The following is a 17,937-nucleotide window of genomic DNA, read 5'->3' as shown; positions in this document are numbered from 1 at the left end:
TTAACTCCAGCTTATATGTACTAGTAGTTTCTCTATATGGGAGAATTTTAGCACTGGTCATTCTAGGACTATGAACCATTAAATGTACATTTTACTTATTTTAATTGTTTAAATTTATAAATTTCTTTCTTTTCTAGAGCATGCAGATTTTATGACTTCACCTTACATATATCAGGTTTTTGGTTTATTCTTTTTATTTATTTTCTTCATTTATTTAAACTGTCATATAATCTTAGTGATTTGTTCTGTATTGTTGCTAATAGTTTCACTGTTTGATCCTCATGTACTTTTGTAAACTCATTGATCGAGGGGCTCCTGTCTCATTTTGTCCTGATGAGCACACAGTAGGCATTCAATAAGTACGTGTTGGTTGGTTGATTTATGTCTTAAACATGTAAGGGTGGCTTTTCTAACTTCTTTAATTCTGTATTGTGTTTCATTAATGTTGCCCATTTAACATTCATACTAATCCTAATCATTCTTTCTTTTGAATGCTAGGTGGTCGTGAATGCACTCATAGGTGCAATCCCTTCCATCATGAATGTGCTACTTGTGTGTCTTATATTCTGGCTAATATTTAGCATCATGGGAGTAAATTTGTTTGCTGGCAAGTTCTATCAGTGTGTTAACACCACAGATGGGTCACCGTTTCCTACAAGTGAAGTTGAAAATCGTTCTGAGTGTTTTGCACTTATGAATGTTAGTCAAAATGTGCGATGGAAGAACCTGAAAGTGAACTTTGATAATGTTGGACTTGGTTACCTGTCTCTGCTTCAAGTTGTAAGTGAGCCCTTTTATTAATGCTTGACATTTTGGTGCACACTGGATGGAGAAGCTGTCATTATTTATATAATTATTAACTAAAAATTAAAGATAAAATACCTTGTGACTTTAAAAATAGAGTTGGTCTTTTTAGAACATGTGCCTATACACATGAAAACAGAACATGGGTTCTGTTGCATTTTAGAGTTATTAATCCACCTTTTTGGAGTCACCTGACCCCCTGTATTGTGCCATCTGAATACTGCGTCCAAAAACGAATAGTCATGTTTTGGACTGCACTTTTACACTACAGGGAAATGAGAAGGACTTCCCACTGGTATGGAGAATCCTTAAGATATGGAAAAAAATTGTTTCCTTTGGTATTCATAAAATTCTCCTTCCCACTCTGGAAAAAATTAAAGCTCATGTACAAAACTCACAGGCATTTGTGACAACCTGGCAATAATTAACTAGGAGTCAGATTTAGGATGTGACTTTGTGATGTGTCCCTCCCCTTTTTTCCCTTGACACAGCATCTTACGTTAAATTGGTATTTTGAAATACAGTGGGCTCTCCTTATCCATGGGTTCGCATCTGCCTAATGCAAGGGACTTGAGCATGGGCAGATTTTGGTATCTTCAGGGGGACCTTGGAACCAATCCCCTGCAGATACCGAGGGACGACTGTATAGTAAAACTCACTAATTTAGTATTACTTAATAAATGCTGTAACATTAAACACACTAAACTCACTTGTGACTATTTTAAAGTATGAGGTTCAGATTCTATAAATTTTATATTTACAGGCAACATTTAAAGGATGGATGGCTATTATGTATGCAGCAGTTGATTCTGTTAACGTAAGTGTTGGTAAACATAACACTAAACTCTACAATTTTGAAAAGTTCCTTAGTTTAGTTAGGCTGTTTTCAAACAGCAGCTCCAAGGAGCCCTTGTTATGTGCACACACACTAAAGAACACCCACCTGGTGGTAGCCTAGTGGTTACCTGTGCAGCATTTGGAAACAGAGCTTGGCTTAAATTCTGGCTCTACCATATCAGACAAGCTTGCATATGACTTTGATCAAATTACTTTATCTCTCTGAGCCTGTTTATTGATCTATGAAAAGAAAATAATTCACCGTCTACCTCATGGGATTGTTCTGAGTGAGGATCCAACTAGAAAATGTTAAGTAGAGCGCTTAGCACAGCCTGGCAATAATAAGTGCTCAGTAAATATTTGTTTATCAAAATAAAAAGGAAATAACATATTTTATTCATAGTTTTTACTGCTTTTATATTTTAAAGTTCCTTGAAAGAGTTTTTGCGAAATTAGTCACACACTAAGAAAGTTTGAAGACTGCTGACTATTTCATATTGTCACAAAAGCCACAGAAGACATTGTTGTAATCAAATGGAAAAAAAATTTATATAAGTGTGATATCATCTCTTTTACTATTTTTTTCTGGAAATAAAAATTATGCATTAGGTCCTTTACTTACTAAATTGTCCTACAATCTGAGAATAAGTACTGCAGTGGATAAGCCCTTTGTAGTAATTTGAAGATTATATTCATAGTAAGCATGTAATAAATATTTATTTAGTGTTGAATAAATTTTTAAGAATGATTATGTTGAACCTTGACAACACTATGGCTTCTGAAAAACCACGTTTACCTAGGATAGCACTGTTTGAATTACCTTGTCAAACCATGTGAAAAAGAAAATGATGAATTTTATTGTCAACATACTGCTAACTTTTGTTAATTTTATAGGTAGACAGACAGCCCATATATGAATACAGCCTCTACATGTATATTTATTTTGTCATCTTCATCATCTTTGGGTCATTCTTCACCTTGAACTTGTTCATTGGGGTCATCATAGATAACTTCAACCAACAGAAAAAGAAGATAAGTATTTCAAGTTTTTGTCATTGCACTGAAAGAAATTAACAATTATTTTCCCAAAAATACAATGTGAAATTTAATTTGATGTCAGTTAGTAATTAGTTCATTAGAATTTCATTAATTTTCCAAGTAATTGGTTACTATACAATGATGGATATGCTTAATCTCATTCATCTCTGCACAGGAAATAATCATCTCCTAAGTCATAATTATTTTTAAGAAATACATCAACTATTCAGTTTTATTTTCCAATGTTCCCTGTAGTGGATTGATTAAGAAAATTCAACGAACTAATTATTTACTCAAAACATGTTTCATAAGTAGTTACTGTATTCTGTTCCGAGCCACTGTTCTGAGTGGTATGTATTGGGCTGGTACTTAAAGAGAACAACAGAAGCTACTTTCCTGAGCTCAAGGAGTTTATTATAGTAGAAGAAATGACACAGGTAATTAAAGTTAAGACTTGCAAGTCAGACACAATGAGATTTTTCTTTCATTAATGTTCACATCAACTGTATCAGTCTTAGGGCTGCCATAGCAAAGTACCACACACTGGGTGGTTTCAAACATCAGAAGTTGATTCTTTCACAGTTCTGGAAGCTAGAAGTCCAAAATCAAAGTGTTGGTAGGGCCATGCTTTCCTCAGAGTCTCTAGAGGAGGATCCTTCTTTGCATCTTCCAGCTTCTGGTAGCTCAAGTATCCCTTGGCTTATGGCAGCATAACTTCAATCTCAGCCTCTGTGGTCACATGACGTTCTCTCTCTTTCTGTCTCTCTCCTCTCCTTATAGGGGCACCAGTCATATTGGATTAAGGGCCCACCCTACTCCAGTATGACCTTATTTTAATTACATCTTCAATGACACTATTTCCAAATAAGGTCTTTCTGAAGTATGAGGGGTTAGGACTTCAACATATCTCCTTTTTTTTTTTTTTGGCAGGGTGGGGAGGGGGGTTAGACACAGTTTAATCCTTAACATCAACCATGAGAGGAATTATTATTATAGACTTTGTCTGATAAATGAGGAAAGGCACAGAGATTTTGAGTGACTTACCCACGATTATGCACCTGGTTAAGTGTTAGGGTTTTAATAGTAGTTGATCCCATGTACCTTGTATATTGCATAGGCCCTTTCCTATGCTGTACCCTCAAATACTATAATATGACATAGTGATATGTGCAATAAGAAAATTAACAACAAAAAATGTAAATGGGCAGTCAAAGGACAGCTAGATACAGCTATAGAACGTTTTATGAGATATGTGACAATTTAGCAGGCTTTGGAAGATGGATCAAAAGACGCAAAGCAAGTGGCAAGGGCTTCCCTGGTGGCACAGTGGTTGAGAGTCCACCTGCCGATGCAGGGGACATGGGTTCGTGCCCCGGTCCGGGAAGATCCCACATGCCGTGGAGCGGCTGGGCCCATGAGCCATGGCCACTGAGCCTGCGCATCTAGAGCCTGTGCTCTGCAACGGGAGAGGCCACAACAGTGAGAGGCCCGTGTACCACACACACACACACACACACACACACACACACAAAAATCAAATGGCAGGCAGAAGGATAAGTAAGCCACATGAAGGGTCAGAGAAGTGTGTGAGCACATGCACCATGCTGGCAAAGGAGGTGCAGTGCAGGAGAAATACCAGTCCATCCACTTTGGATGGAGTTTTGAGAAGAGAAATAGAAAAGATGAGGTCTTTATTTGCTTGAGAGCAGATCTGAAAAGTCATGTTAGAGATTTTTCAGTAGGATCTGATGTGTCATTGAGGTATTTTGAGTACGGAAGAAAGTATAAGCAAGACATAGACATCTGTTAAGATTTGATGACATGTCTGATCGTGTGTAAAGTACTTTACACAGTAATCTTCGTCACATTTTATAAGTCTACAGAGCACAGTATCCCCACTTCACCTTTCAGAGGGGTTGTGTGACTTGCACATGGTCTGATAGCTAAGAAGTAGCTTCATCATGCATCTAACTCCAGGGTCTCTTTTCCCAGAGATTATGAAGACTCAGCTTTAATTAAAAATTTAACCTAACAATGATGCAGAGAATGACTGGGGAGAGACCAAAGACTAGGTCAGACCCTGCTTTACCTGCCACCTAGACCACACTTAATTCTCCACATTAGTCATTTGCAGCAATAGAGAATAGGGGATTCATTCAGTTAAGAGATTTTAGCGGGTAGGGTCTACAGTGTTGTTTGTGATTTGCAGGAGAAAAAAATGTCTAAGAAGTCTCAGTTTTCTCAAAGTTAACAGAGTTACTGTGGCTGTAGCACCACCCACAGGAAAAGAGACCTTTGAAGGGTGAGTGCTGGAATACCAGGAGGAAGTGATTTCAGGTACTGGATTAGCATCTAAGAAAAGACAGGTGTACATGCAGTGAAATGTCATCAGTGGCCGTAATTGACTATTCTCAGGTGAAAGAAAATGTAGTAAATATTAAATGTTATTTATGCTTATATTTCCAAATACAGGTGTTTATTTTTCAAAGAATTTTTAAAATTCCATGTTCCATTCTTACATTTTATATCTGTCAGTCAAACTTAGCTAGCATTATCATATATTCATGCCTTTAGGCAGAGGATCTTGAATAATTAATAATTAATTTTGAAAATAATTTCACAAATTATACCCTAATTTCCAATTTATTTTTCCTACTTTAGTCATTATATATGTGTATATGTGATATATAAGCACATACATATAGTTCTCCAGCATTCCCTATATAGAATAAATTATAGGTGTACCTAGAAAGAGCAGTATGACATGACAGGACAGCCACAGCCCTAATTGCTTTGCTCCCCTTGCTCTTGAATGTTATTCTTACAACAAGAATTGCCACTGCAGGAAGATGAGTTGGGTAGACATCATTACCAGTAACGTCAGGCAAAAGTTACTAATTTCAAAGCAGTGACAGCTACGGTTATCCCCTACCATTCTTCCAGTGTTTCACTTGCATTCTAAGCTGCTTTTTATCTTCTGACCCTTTCTGAATGGTTTAGGGTTTCTTTCCAACCTACTAAGAGAATGAAAGAAGACAGGACCAACATGTCAATTAATAATCTACTACAGAGGAGGTCTTCTGCTAGAGGCCTCTATATGAATTCATCTAATCCATAGAACAAACAAATGAAAGTAGTATCTTTATACAAGTGTATAAACCGAGGCCTAGAGAAGATAAACAACTTGTTTCAAATCAAGTAGTAGGTCATTGGTGGTCAGGATCCAAAGTTCTGTTTGACTACAAAGCCTATTTTTTCCCACAATGCAATGTTGCCTCTTAATGCTTTTTAACTTCAACACTTTGGTCTCAGTTTAGGACCCTGCCAAATTCCCATACCTCTTTCTAATCACCAGCCCCACTTTACTAGTTTGCCAGCTCTCCATCATTCTTATACACACTGTTTTCATCTTTAACAAATCCATGTGATAATTGGGTTTTAATAGTTCATCAGAAAATATACTTCTGAAAATTAGAACATAAGTTATTAATGAGTTCAAGTTATAAAAGGGAAATATATGCAGTGTATTTACACAAATGACTAGTACAGACCTGGGTACATATGAGTAAATTCTAAGTAACATCAACCCTTTTCAGTAACTATAACTGTTTGGAAGGTTAATAACAATAACAGAAGTTATAAATAATTACTGAATGTTTGAAATACAGTGTCTTAGTTGATCCTCACAACAAACCAATGGGGTAGTTACTCTTGTAATGATGAGATGATATAACCTTAAAGAGACTAAAAAACTTGCCCAAGGGCAACAGAGATGGGGATTGAACAAAGATGGTCTTACACCAGAACTGGGATCTTCTTAACTACTATATAATACAGCCTTGACAGAGTGTAAAGACCAGCCTGACTTACAGAATGCCTGCCACCTAGCTTTTAACGGGATGCATTTTACAAGGTCTGTATAAGCTACAGTTAAATAAAATCACAACACAAGTTTCTCTACTGAAGCATTTTGTAATCTCCTCTTAGCTTCATCCCATCCTTCATTATGTTGACAACCAGGGTATCATCAAGGGAAGACAAAACCTGCTACTTTGGTTTTTACCTCTAATTCAGAGTTATCTTCCCAGTGTTTTCCTAGCTTCTTGTAAGTTCTTGACCTGCTGTGATATTCAACCCTCATCACTGAGGAATAAAGGGTCTGGGCTTCTCTTAACATTGACATGAAAGTTCTCTCTCACGCATCAGTAGATCAGATGAATGCCAAAATTGCACAAAGACTGCCTATCAGTTAGAGGAGATGTAAATTAAAACACATAAGACAGAAAGGGAAGCCTGGTTATCGTTAGGTATTTGATAAGAAAATGCAGTCCAGGAAAACCAGCGGGAAACCATGAACAGATCACCTTAGCTTCAGGACCCTACAAGTTAAGTAAGGATTTCAGAACTGTAAATTCCCCAAAATAAATTCCTAATTACATGGATTGTACTAATTTATGCCATAACTAAAAAGTTTATATTGTGGACCGATGAGGAATATGTGGGAATCTGTATAAATTATAGATAATTTTAAGAAATTAACAGAGTTTAAAAGAATAGGCAAAGTTTCTAGGCCTCCTTTGTGAGATTTAGACTTATACAGTGTAGAAAGGAACAAAAACTTTATTTAGATGTTAGTTTATTTACTGTTGAATCTTAAATGTTGTATATTCAATTAGAAAATCCTTCAAGTCAGAAACCCTGGATTATTGGTAATTTTCTCAACATCTAAAACTCTATTACATGTAATGTTTACACCCAATAAAGTGTTTATGTTGAAATTCCTTGTTTGGAATTAAAGAGGTAACTAAAGAGTTTTTTTTAATAAATAAATAAATTTATTATATGTATACCAAATATATGTGTGTGTGTGTGTATATACAGTATTTATGGATATGTGCTATACATGTATATAGTATATTCATTTATTCTGCTAAGGGAATATGATATATTAAAATGAATGCAAGTGAATATAAAAATAATACTACTTTAGCTACCACTTTTGGCCCCTACTCCCTACTCTTTATGAGTCAGTATGGCTAATAAGTAAACGTTAGCCAAATTATCATTCACTACTGATATATTTGTTATTTAGCAATGAAATGCCTGGTGAGACAAGTAACAGATAAAATGAGATAGCAGGTTAGGCTACTAAAAGATAATTGAGCCAATCATTATTGCATGTAATCCATATATTTTATGTATTATGCATACTGCATTATGTACGGAGAGTCATGTGCCTACACGTAGGTAATCCTTTAAGACAGGTTTGATTTATAGCTACCTTGCACATAATAAAAGACATTTCATTTCTTTAAATTGAAGTGTAATTGATATATAACAGTATATTTGTTCCAGGTATACAACATAATGATTTGATATTTGCATACATTGTGAAATGATTACCATAAAAGTCTAGTTACTGTCTGTCACCATCTGTCACCAAAACTACGGAACGCTTCACAGATTTGCATGTCATCCTAGATCAGGAGCCATGCTAATCTCTGTATGGTTCCAATTGTAATATATGTGCTACTGAAGCGAGAAAACATTTCATTTCTATATGAATACATTTTTAACCTGAATAATGATCTGAAGGAAGATCTAGACAATGATTCTGGTTTTAACTAGATTTATTTTTTATTTCTTTACCTTGGAGGTCAGGATATCTTTATGACAGAAGAACAGAAGAAATATTATAATGCAATGAAAAAGCTGGGATCCAAGAAACCACAAAAGCCAATACCTCGTCCGGGGGTAAAAAAAAAAAAATTATATTTAGCATGTAAATTTTTAAATTATTTTCAATTCATCTTTAATATATAATTATTTCTTAAACATGAATGCATGTATTTTAATATTTTGAAGAAAAATTCTTATAAAACTGAACATATGTATTTTGAACACTATCACAGCTCGTAATATGCCTTCATATAATTTCTTTTTCTATAAAAATGAAAAATAATTATATATGCTTTTATCTCTACCTTAGCTATACAACTTACTATTAGTACAAATGGCCTGTAGAGAATCAAAATAAAATGTACTTTTGATTGAAATTTGATTTTCTTGATGGCTTTATGATGGCTGTCTATCAGTCAGGTGAAACTAACCTTGTAGATCTTTGATATTACAACAAATAGCCAGAGAAGCAGTTGGACTGATCATGAATCTAAACTTTATCATACCATAGGGTTAAAGACCAGAATAGGCTCAGATGTAAATAGTGAGTCTTAGCAGTTAAAGAATAGTTTGTATTCCTCTAACAACTAAAATAATTTTAAATGCATTACATGTTTTTCAATTTCTATTCAACATAACACACCTTACCAAAAGTCATGGCTGCAGACAGAGCGTCCTAAAGATGGGAATCCACTTAGTACCAGCTGGCTACATGAGGATTACTCAGCACTTTTTAAATGGACACATGGCCAGGTTTCACCCAGACCCTACTGAATCATAATGTATGAATTTAAAGCTCTGGTATTTAATTTTTTCAGTATACTACTTGACTTTGAATACAGTACCTTAAAACTTGCCTATGCAACTAATAACGTGATTTTGAAATTGGGTTTCCTGGAAAGCATAATACTATCAGTGAGACTGACAAGAAAGGTGATGTGTTAAGTATGGGTATGTTTGGAAATGTATATTCTATACATGGAAGAGATAGGAAAATATAGATCTGATATTATAGCAGTAATATCAGTACAAGACAGTGCCAACACATTAGTCAAAATAACGTGACAAAGTAGAAATTTAGAGATGTCATTTTATTACCTTGAAATACTCTAGGTCGTAGAGCTGAGGTTTTCTTAGTAAAACTTACCTTGTGATCCTGGCAACTCCTATATAACATACTAGGGGTGGATATGCTTAAAAGCAAATGTTAGTTTACAAGGCTCGCTGAAGACTTGGTATACTGAAAGTCAACAGCAACAAAATGTTTTCATGTACTCTAAGATTTAATAATATTTCTTGTACAAAGCAAGAACCTATGACCAGGGATAATTTATGCAAGTTTTGAAGACTGATACCTTAAAAAAATTTTTTTTACTAATTAATGATTTATGGATACTACTTGTAAAATTTACTGTACATTTCCTATTATTTTTGTTTCTTTGCAGAACAAATTCCAAGGATGTATATTTGACCTAGTAACAAACCAAGCTTTTGATATCGCCATCATGGTTCTTATCTGCCTCAACATGGTAACCATGATGGTAGAAAAAGAGGGACAAAGTGCATACATGACTGAAGTTTTATATTGGATCAATGTGGTTTTTGTTATCCTTTTCACTGGAGAATGTGTGCTGAAACTGGTCTCCCTCAGATGCTACTACTTCACTGTAGGATGGAACATTTTTGATTTTGTGGTTGTGATTCTCTCCATTGTAGGTAAGAGCATTTATTAATCAGATTTCCATTTTGAATCAAACTAAACATCACACATACTCAGAGAAGTTTCTGAATTCTTGAATGTAAACTTACTTTTGAGTAAGTTAGTAACACTGAAAGAGTGAAGGAACCTTAAAAACAAAACTAAAAAAAACAAATACCTCTGTGTCAGAATTCCTAGGTTCACACAACAAGCCTCAAAGCCACACATATTCTGTTTGTTGGAAGCACATAAAACTCCTTGATATTTGATTTCCAAGATTGCCCTTCACAAAGGTAGCAACTGGGTCTATAGGTAGGTATGTCTTAGAAGACCAATGTAGAATCTGAAATCACTTCCAGTTTTTACACATATGAGAACTATCCTTTGATTAATGATAATATAACTAGCCAGAATATTGGTGACTCTTTGTGAAAATTATTCCTGAACTCAAAGTGAAAAGTTAAGGTCTGAAGAAATGCCAGCTTCATTTCTTATGGCTTCATACTTGTCAAGTTTGTAATCATTTCTCAACCACCCCAGTCATATCTGTGAATCACAGTATTTGATTTTATACTTCCTCTCATTTCATTACCATAGCTGTTTTTTCTATCCTCTTGTTTTTTTTTTTATTATTTGTACATGCCTTGCCCAGTAGTTTAGGATTGCACTTATTTTCATAATTATGAATTTTAGACAGAGATTGTAGAGATTATTTAATACAAACTCAATTTAGAGATGCTGAGACAGGCAGGACAAGAAAGGTTAAAAGTCACATAACCTAAAACTGCTATATTGAGTAGTATAAGTTAGAATAGGGATTCAAAATCAATTTTTGCAAAAGGAGTATTATTACCAGAGGTGACATTAAAGTTAATATATAAAAAAATGAATTAAAATTTAGGTAGGAATCACATACAACAAGCAAAATGGTGGAAGCATTCCAGTTAACTTAGGAAGAAGAAAAGAGTGTCCCTCTATCACCTCTATTTGTAACAGTGTTGGCTGATACAATTAGATAAGAAAACAGAGAGGTACATATATTTGAACAATGGAGCAAATTTTCCTTTTCAGATCTTATTATGGCACTCTAAAAATGCAAGAGAATCAACTGAAAAATATGGATTCAATTAGAATTCAGAAGGTGCAAATTTTAAATTGTACATACCAATGTTAGTAATTGTTTTATATGTGAAGCAAAAAATTAGAAAATATGCCTAAAGAAAAATTTCATTCACAATTCCAATAAAAATAAAGTAAAATACCTAGTAACAACTTTAACAAGAAATGTATAAGGCTTCTATGAGGAAAACTAACAGAAACAAAAGAAGGTTTAAAACAATTGAAAGGCTTTTCTTGTACTTGGATAAGAAGGGTCTCCCTGTAATCATGACCATTTTTTAATAGATTAATCTATAATTCCAGTGTTATCCCAATGAGAATATGAGCGTCTTTTTTTGTGTAGTGGGGATAATAAATTGGTGATATAAATCTAATGATTCTAAAATTCACCTGGAAGAAAAATTAGAGTAATGAAGGGTGACTTACATTGCTAGATATTAAGATTATTATTACATTGCTGAAGTAAAACAGTGTTTACTAAAAAGCTTAACGGATTCAAATGAATAATCCAAAATTAAACATCAATATATAGAGAATTACTAAATTACTCAGTTAAAAGATCTCATGGATCAAGATTTATTAACTGATGTGTAAAAATTAATGTATTAAAAAAATGGATTCTAGTAGAAATAGATTTATAACCATGAGCTTGAATAGTCCTTTCTATTCATGACAAACTTGACTCCATGAAGAAAAATAATAGATATGACTACATAAAAATCAAAATATTCTATGGAGGAAAACTCACTACCACCACCAAATTAAAAAAAAAAAGTTGAAAGACAAATTAAAAACAGGACTATTGTTAATGTAACATTTAAGGCCAACAAAGGATTAGCACTTGTAATAGAAAAATAGTCCTCATAAATCAGTAAGAAAATAGTAAATCTCCCAATAGACAAATGGGCAAAGGACTGGACTAGGCCAAAAAGGGAAAGTTGAAAATAGTCAACAAGCATACAAAATGTCCAATAAATAATAAAAAAAAATTTGGATTATTTTTTCCCAAAAGAAATGCAAATAAACTACAATAATGAGATGTTTTAAACATCACAAGGTTTTTTTGGGTAAAATTATAAAGAAAAATGATAACACTGGTGAGCCTGTGGAGTGTGAGCACTTTCATAGACTATAATTAGGAGTGTTAATTTGTACAAACTTTCTGGAGATAGATTTGCAATATATAACAAAATTTTAAATATACTGTTTGACCTACCTTCTTTTATTATCAAAATATGCCCATGCAACTAAAAGAGAATATACCTGCTTGGATATTTGTCTCAGCCAGAACAATTGGAAACAACATAAAATTCTTCAATATATGGTTATTTGGACAGAACATTATACAACTATAAGGAATTATTCTGTTGTCATTTATATGAAAATATGTCCATAACATATGATGAAGTAGCTAAAACAGATGACATAAAAAAGCTCCTATATCATGATTACATTTGTAAATGTTTGTGTGCTTGCATAGAAAAATGGAGTGATCCTCAACAAAATATTAACAGTAGTAAATGGTTGGTTGATATTTCAGGTGATTTATATTTTCTTTTAAGCATTTTACTGTGTAGCTTTAATTTTTCTACCCTTACAATTAAAAAAATTGTTGTGGAGGAAAAAAATAAGATCTACAAACTTAGTAAGGGAGAGAAAATTTCACAGTAGTAATTCTAACCATTTTCCTGTGGGATTGCTTGATCCTTGGGTTGTTATGAAATTGCTTTCAATGTAAAATGACAATCCTGAAATCATAAGAGGTATGATGGCACATAAAACTATTTAGAGTCATGATTTTCTGTAGCATGGACATTTAAGTATTTTCTTTGTATTCCTTCCCTCTTCACCAGGTATGTTTCTAGCAGATTTGATAGAAAGGTATTTTGTGTCCCCTACCCTGTTTCGAGTGATCCGTCTTGCCAGGATTGGCCGAATCCTACGTCTGATCAAAGGGGCCAAGGGGATCCGCACGCTGCTCTTTGCTTTGATGATGTCCCTGCCTGCGTTGTTTAACATCGGCCTCCTGCTCTTTCTGGTCATGTTCATCTACGCCATCTTTGGAATGTCCAACTTCGCCTATGTTAAAAAGGAAGCTGGAATTAATGACATGTTCAACTTTGAGACCTTTGGCAACAGCATGATCTGCCTGTTCCAGATTACCACCTCTGCTGGCTGGGATGGATTGCTAGCACCTATTCTCAACAGTGCACCACCTGATTGTGACCCCAGAAAAGTTCATCCTGGAAGTTCAGTTGAAGGAGACTGTGGGAACCCATCTGTGGGGATCTTCTATTTTGTCAGTTACATCATCATATCATTTCTGGTTGTGGTGAACATGTACATCGCTGTCATTCTGGAGAACTTCAGTGTTGCCACTGAAGAAAGTACTGAGCCGCTGAGTGAGGATGACTTTGAGATGTTCTATGAGGTTTGGGAGAAGTTTGATCCCGATGCCACCCAATTTATAGAATATAGCAAACTCTCTGATTTTGCAGCTGCCCTGGATCCTCCTCTTCTCGTAGCAAAACCAAACAAAGTCCAGCTCATTGCCATGGATCTGCCCATGGTCAGTGGGGACCGGATCCATTGTCTCGACATCTTATTTGCTTTTACAAAGCGTGTTTTGGGTGAAAGTGGAGAGATGGACTCTCTTCGTTCACAGATGGAAGAAAGGTTCATGTCTGCAAATCCTTCTAAAGTGTCCTATGAACCCATCACAACTACACTAAAACGAAAACAGGAAGATGTGTCTGCTACTGTCATTCAGCGTGCTTACAGGCGTTATCGCTTACGGCAAAATGTCAAAAACATATCAAGTATATACATAAAAGATTGTGACAGAGATGATGATTTGCCCAATAAAGAAGATATGGTTTTTGATAATGTTAATGAGAACTCAAGTCCAGAAAAAACAAATGGAACTCCATCCACCATCTCTCCACCTTCATATGATAGTGTAACAAAACCAGACAAAGAGAAATATGAAAAAGACAAAACAGAAAAGGAAGACAAAGGAAAAGATGGCAAGGAAGGCAAAAAATAGAGCTTCACTTTTGATATATTGTTTACAGCCTGTGAAGGTGATATATTTGTGTTAATAAGACTCTTTTAAGGAGGTCTATGCCAAGATTCTTTTTATCAAAATAGTCTCAAAGTCAGTGCAGTCGCTAGCTCTGATTCTCTAACATAGGTGAGCAGCATTAGCAGTGGCTATTTTTGCATTGGTAAATGAATCTATAAGAATTCTTAAGAGTAACTGTACAGGGATTATTGATTACAGCAAACAAAGGTGATTTAATTTTATTTACTTTTAATAAATCAGAAGACCATGTAGAAAATGTTCACATCTGCCTTGTCATCTTTTCACAGGACTGTAAATATTCATGTTTTCCATGCAAATACACACACCTGCGCGCATGCGCGCAAATATCTATCATTTGGATATCTACAAAAGTATTTTCCCTTGGCTTTGCCATGAAGTGCCCTGATAGAAGGAATGAATACTAGTAATGAATGTTTAGTTAAAACATCTTGTTATTATTAGGGGGCAAGACTCTTTTATCCATCTACAGTGGTCATTCTATATTTTGAGGTGCTTAAATTTATTCATATTGCATCAAAACCAATTTATATGTGCCTATTAAATGCCGTGGGATTAAAAACATGTAGGCTAGTCAGTTCAACAAATGCTTTTTATCCATCTTGATTCATATACCAACTAGGATAAGAGTTACCTTTAGAGTATTGTGCTTCATAAACTGCCTTTTTCTATATCCTTCTTTGTTCATACAATAACTGTAGAACATGAAAAGAATATTTTAAGTACGTATCATGTTCCTTGAAAGAAAAAAATGAAGGTAATTGAGAAAAGAAGTAACTGAAGAAAGTTTTATTCACTTTTATGTACACAATGTAACACTGGACTGTGCTGCCCCAAAATACCAATAATGACCCAACTCTTAGTCATTTTTGTCACAGTTTTCTGCTTTCTGATTCAGTATTGTTGAGTCATTATTTAGCACTAAGCAAAGTTGATATTTCTCTTCCATGGAGTGCTTCCAGATATGCAGATAGATATTTGATACCATGGAACATGTTTGAGCAGATAATGACTTGGGCACAGTATTAACTGTGTCTCCTGCATACCATCTTAAGTGTGTATGGCAAGCTTTCAAGTCATAATACATGGCATACTTTCAACACAGACTTGTGTGTGAAAAGGATGAAATAGCATTCATCCTCTTGAACTTTTATGCTTTCATCTACAAAATGAGAAAGATGTCACTTTCTCATAAAATTCTATGACTATGAGGAATATTATGTATCAATCAATAACATATCCTGAGCTTATAGTTTACCAAGCACACATTCATTTTGCTTTAGCTGTTGTCCTTCTACCAAGGATTATGAATCTAGTTTTTTAAAAATCCTTGTTAATAGTGGCTTGAAAAGAAACAGCCATGATGTATTTTTTATGAGTTTATTCCAGGAATATGAGATCTTTCTTCTATCGGGTTATTCATGCACAGACAAAAATCGAGTTACATAAGTAGAAAGAATTTTATTTAGAAGATTTTGTGGGAGTTTTCAAAGCAAATATATACAACAATATTTCATTCATTTGCTTTCTTAAATTAAAAAAAACCATAAATATATTTCTATATTAAGTACTTAAAGCAATTTTTTTGTTGTTCTGTCTAGTTAAAAATAAAGGAGATTTAAGCATACCTATAGAGATGAAGGAGTATAGGTAGAGAATGAGGGGCAGAGAGGCAAAGAAACACAGAAATGAGAAAGACAGATAAAAACAAAGAAAGGGACATTTCCACAGAACTTCCTATCTAGAATGTTTTCAGCATCTGTGAAGGAGATTATCACGTCTAGACATTTGTCCTAAGGCACATATGAAATTAAACCTAGGGCCAAAGATTCTTTACACCTAAGTTCAATCACTCATCTTACATTATTTGAGCCTCTTTTTTATTTAATATATAAGATACCATGCAGTGTTTTCCTAGACTATGTAGAGCATTGCATCACATCCCTGCTAAGTCTGTTAAAAATAGGTTTTGACAATTTAATTAGAGAACCATACAAAATATATTACATTTGTAAGATATTTTAATACATTAAATTAAGAAATTAATACTACCTTAAATTTGAATGCAGTTTATCCTCATCATTTTAAATCCATATAAATATAACTTCACTTTGCATATTTATATAATACAGTGTGAAAAGATGTATAGTGGGTAGGTTTATGTGTGATTTACTACTAATGTTTTTACATTGCCTGATTTTTATGTGAAGAAAATATTGGCAACTGGTTCCTCAACACAATTTCTTCTTAGCGTTTCAAAAAAAGAAAAACTTACAAAGTCACACTTCTATTTCATGCTGAACCTATTTCGTGCTGAACTGTAATTTTTTTAAAATATAACATGCTTAGGTTTTGTATATGTATGTTTTCCCAGGAATGTCTAGTTGTGACGTTTTATCAATTACTAATAATATTTGGAGCCAAGAGCTCATTTAATACAGTACAAGCTTGAAGGAAAATTAGACTTCTCGTTTCATGTAGATTACTGTTTGGTACTGATTATAAGGTACCACCCTCAGAAAGCACTGTCATGCTAATATTTAAGTCACACAATCATTGAACTCATTTAACCTAATGATATAGAATGGCAGTTACACTGTAAAATTTAAATTGGAATAAAACTGAAGTGAACAGATCTGAACACAAATCCATTCATACAATTTGAGTAAAAGTGGGAGAATCTCACTTTACCTTTTTGACTGTTACATAGTTTGCAAAAGATATAAGTGATTTGTGAGCTGTTTCTAAATGCTGATTGTTGAAAACCTCAACCCAAAATGTTCAGCATGATTTTATAGAATTTTGATAGCTTTGTTAAAAAGAGTTAAGATAAAATGCATATGTAAATAAAGCAGTTCTAAATAGCAATTTCAGAGAAATGTTAGTGGGAGTGATGAAAAAGGGCCAGCTAAATTAGAATGCCCAAGTAACTGGCTTGGGTTTAGGACCTATGTATAGAGGTCATCAATTTCTGTTAATATCTGAGGTTTATTATGTTATATTCTTGAGGAAAATAATCAAGAACTGCTTCATAAAATTCAGTGAATAGCCATGAATATAATAATGCTGTTTACATAGAATTCTTTACAAATTTCATATATCTATGAATGCTCAAAATGTTTGTCATAAATTATATTGTAGTTATACTTGAGACTTACACATTGTAACAGAATCTAAAAATAAAAGTCATCAAAAAAATAAAATCATGTTGGCATGTATTTTCTGTTTTTGTGAAAATAATCTTTAAGGAGATCAATTCAATGCCTCCCTAAATAAGTTGTAGCTACTGATAACTTTTTCCTTTTTATTGAAAAATGGACAGCTTCAAATGTCTTCCATGAGAAGTTTTCCAGGGTAAGAAAGATGGGGATAAAGACTATAGAATTCCAAAGGAATTCACTGAAATCTACAATAGAGTTTGTGCAGGAGAAGGAAATTGAGTCAGGAAGTGAAAATATACAACATTTAGCCACACAATGACAGTGTGTATGTTTTTTGTGTGATAGTGTTGAGAGGTAAGATAGCATACATAATGGCGAGGGCTTGGGTTCTAGATCCAGAATTGTATTTGGATACCAGTTAAGCCAGGACTCTTCAAATTTCCTTAATACATTACTTAACATGTGCCTCAGCTTTCTCATCTGTAAAATGAAGATAA

The 17,937-nt window shown here is 34.1% G+C and overlaps 1 protein-coding gene across 4 annotated transcripts in view; it reads left to right on the top strand.

Moving 5' to 3' along the window:
• The window catches only part of SCN9A (sodium voltage-gated channel alpha subunit 9), a gene marked incomplete at both ends in the record, with an annotated part of 90,098 nt that extends 75,876 nt beyond the window's left edge, over window positions 1-14,222 (top strand). For all 4 annotated transcript variants that reach the window (XM_082630051.1, XM_082630049.1, XM_082630050.1 and 1 more), the window contains 6 exons: window positions 499-780; window positions 1,568-1,621; window positions 2,536-2,677; window positions 8,336-8,433; window positions 9,804-10,074; window positions 13,030-14,222. In XM_082630051.1, the coding sequence (XP_082486177.1) occupies window positions 499-780; window positions 1,568-1,621; window positions 2,536-2,677; window positions 8,336-8,433; window positions 9,804-10,074; window positions 13,030-14,222 (2,040 nt within the window). The remainder of the gene's footprint in view (window positions 1-498; window positions 781-1,567; window positions 1,622-2,535; window positions 2,678-8,335; window positions 8,434-9,803; window positions 10,075-13,029) is intronic.
• Between the last annotated feature and the right edge of the window lie 3,715 nt (window positions 14,223-17,937).

The sequence above is a fragment of the Mesoplodon mirus genome (assembly GCF_964341445.2).
Source record: "Mesoplodon mirus genome assembly, chromosome: 8".
Lineage (NCBI taxonomy): Eukaryota > Metazoa > Chordata > Mammalia > Artiodactyla > Ziphiidae > Mesoplodon > Mesoplodon mirus.
Note: the sequence above shows the minus strand (reverse complement) of the source record. Positions and strands in the feature narration are given on the sequence as shown.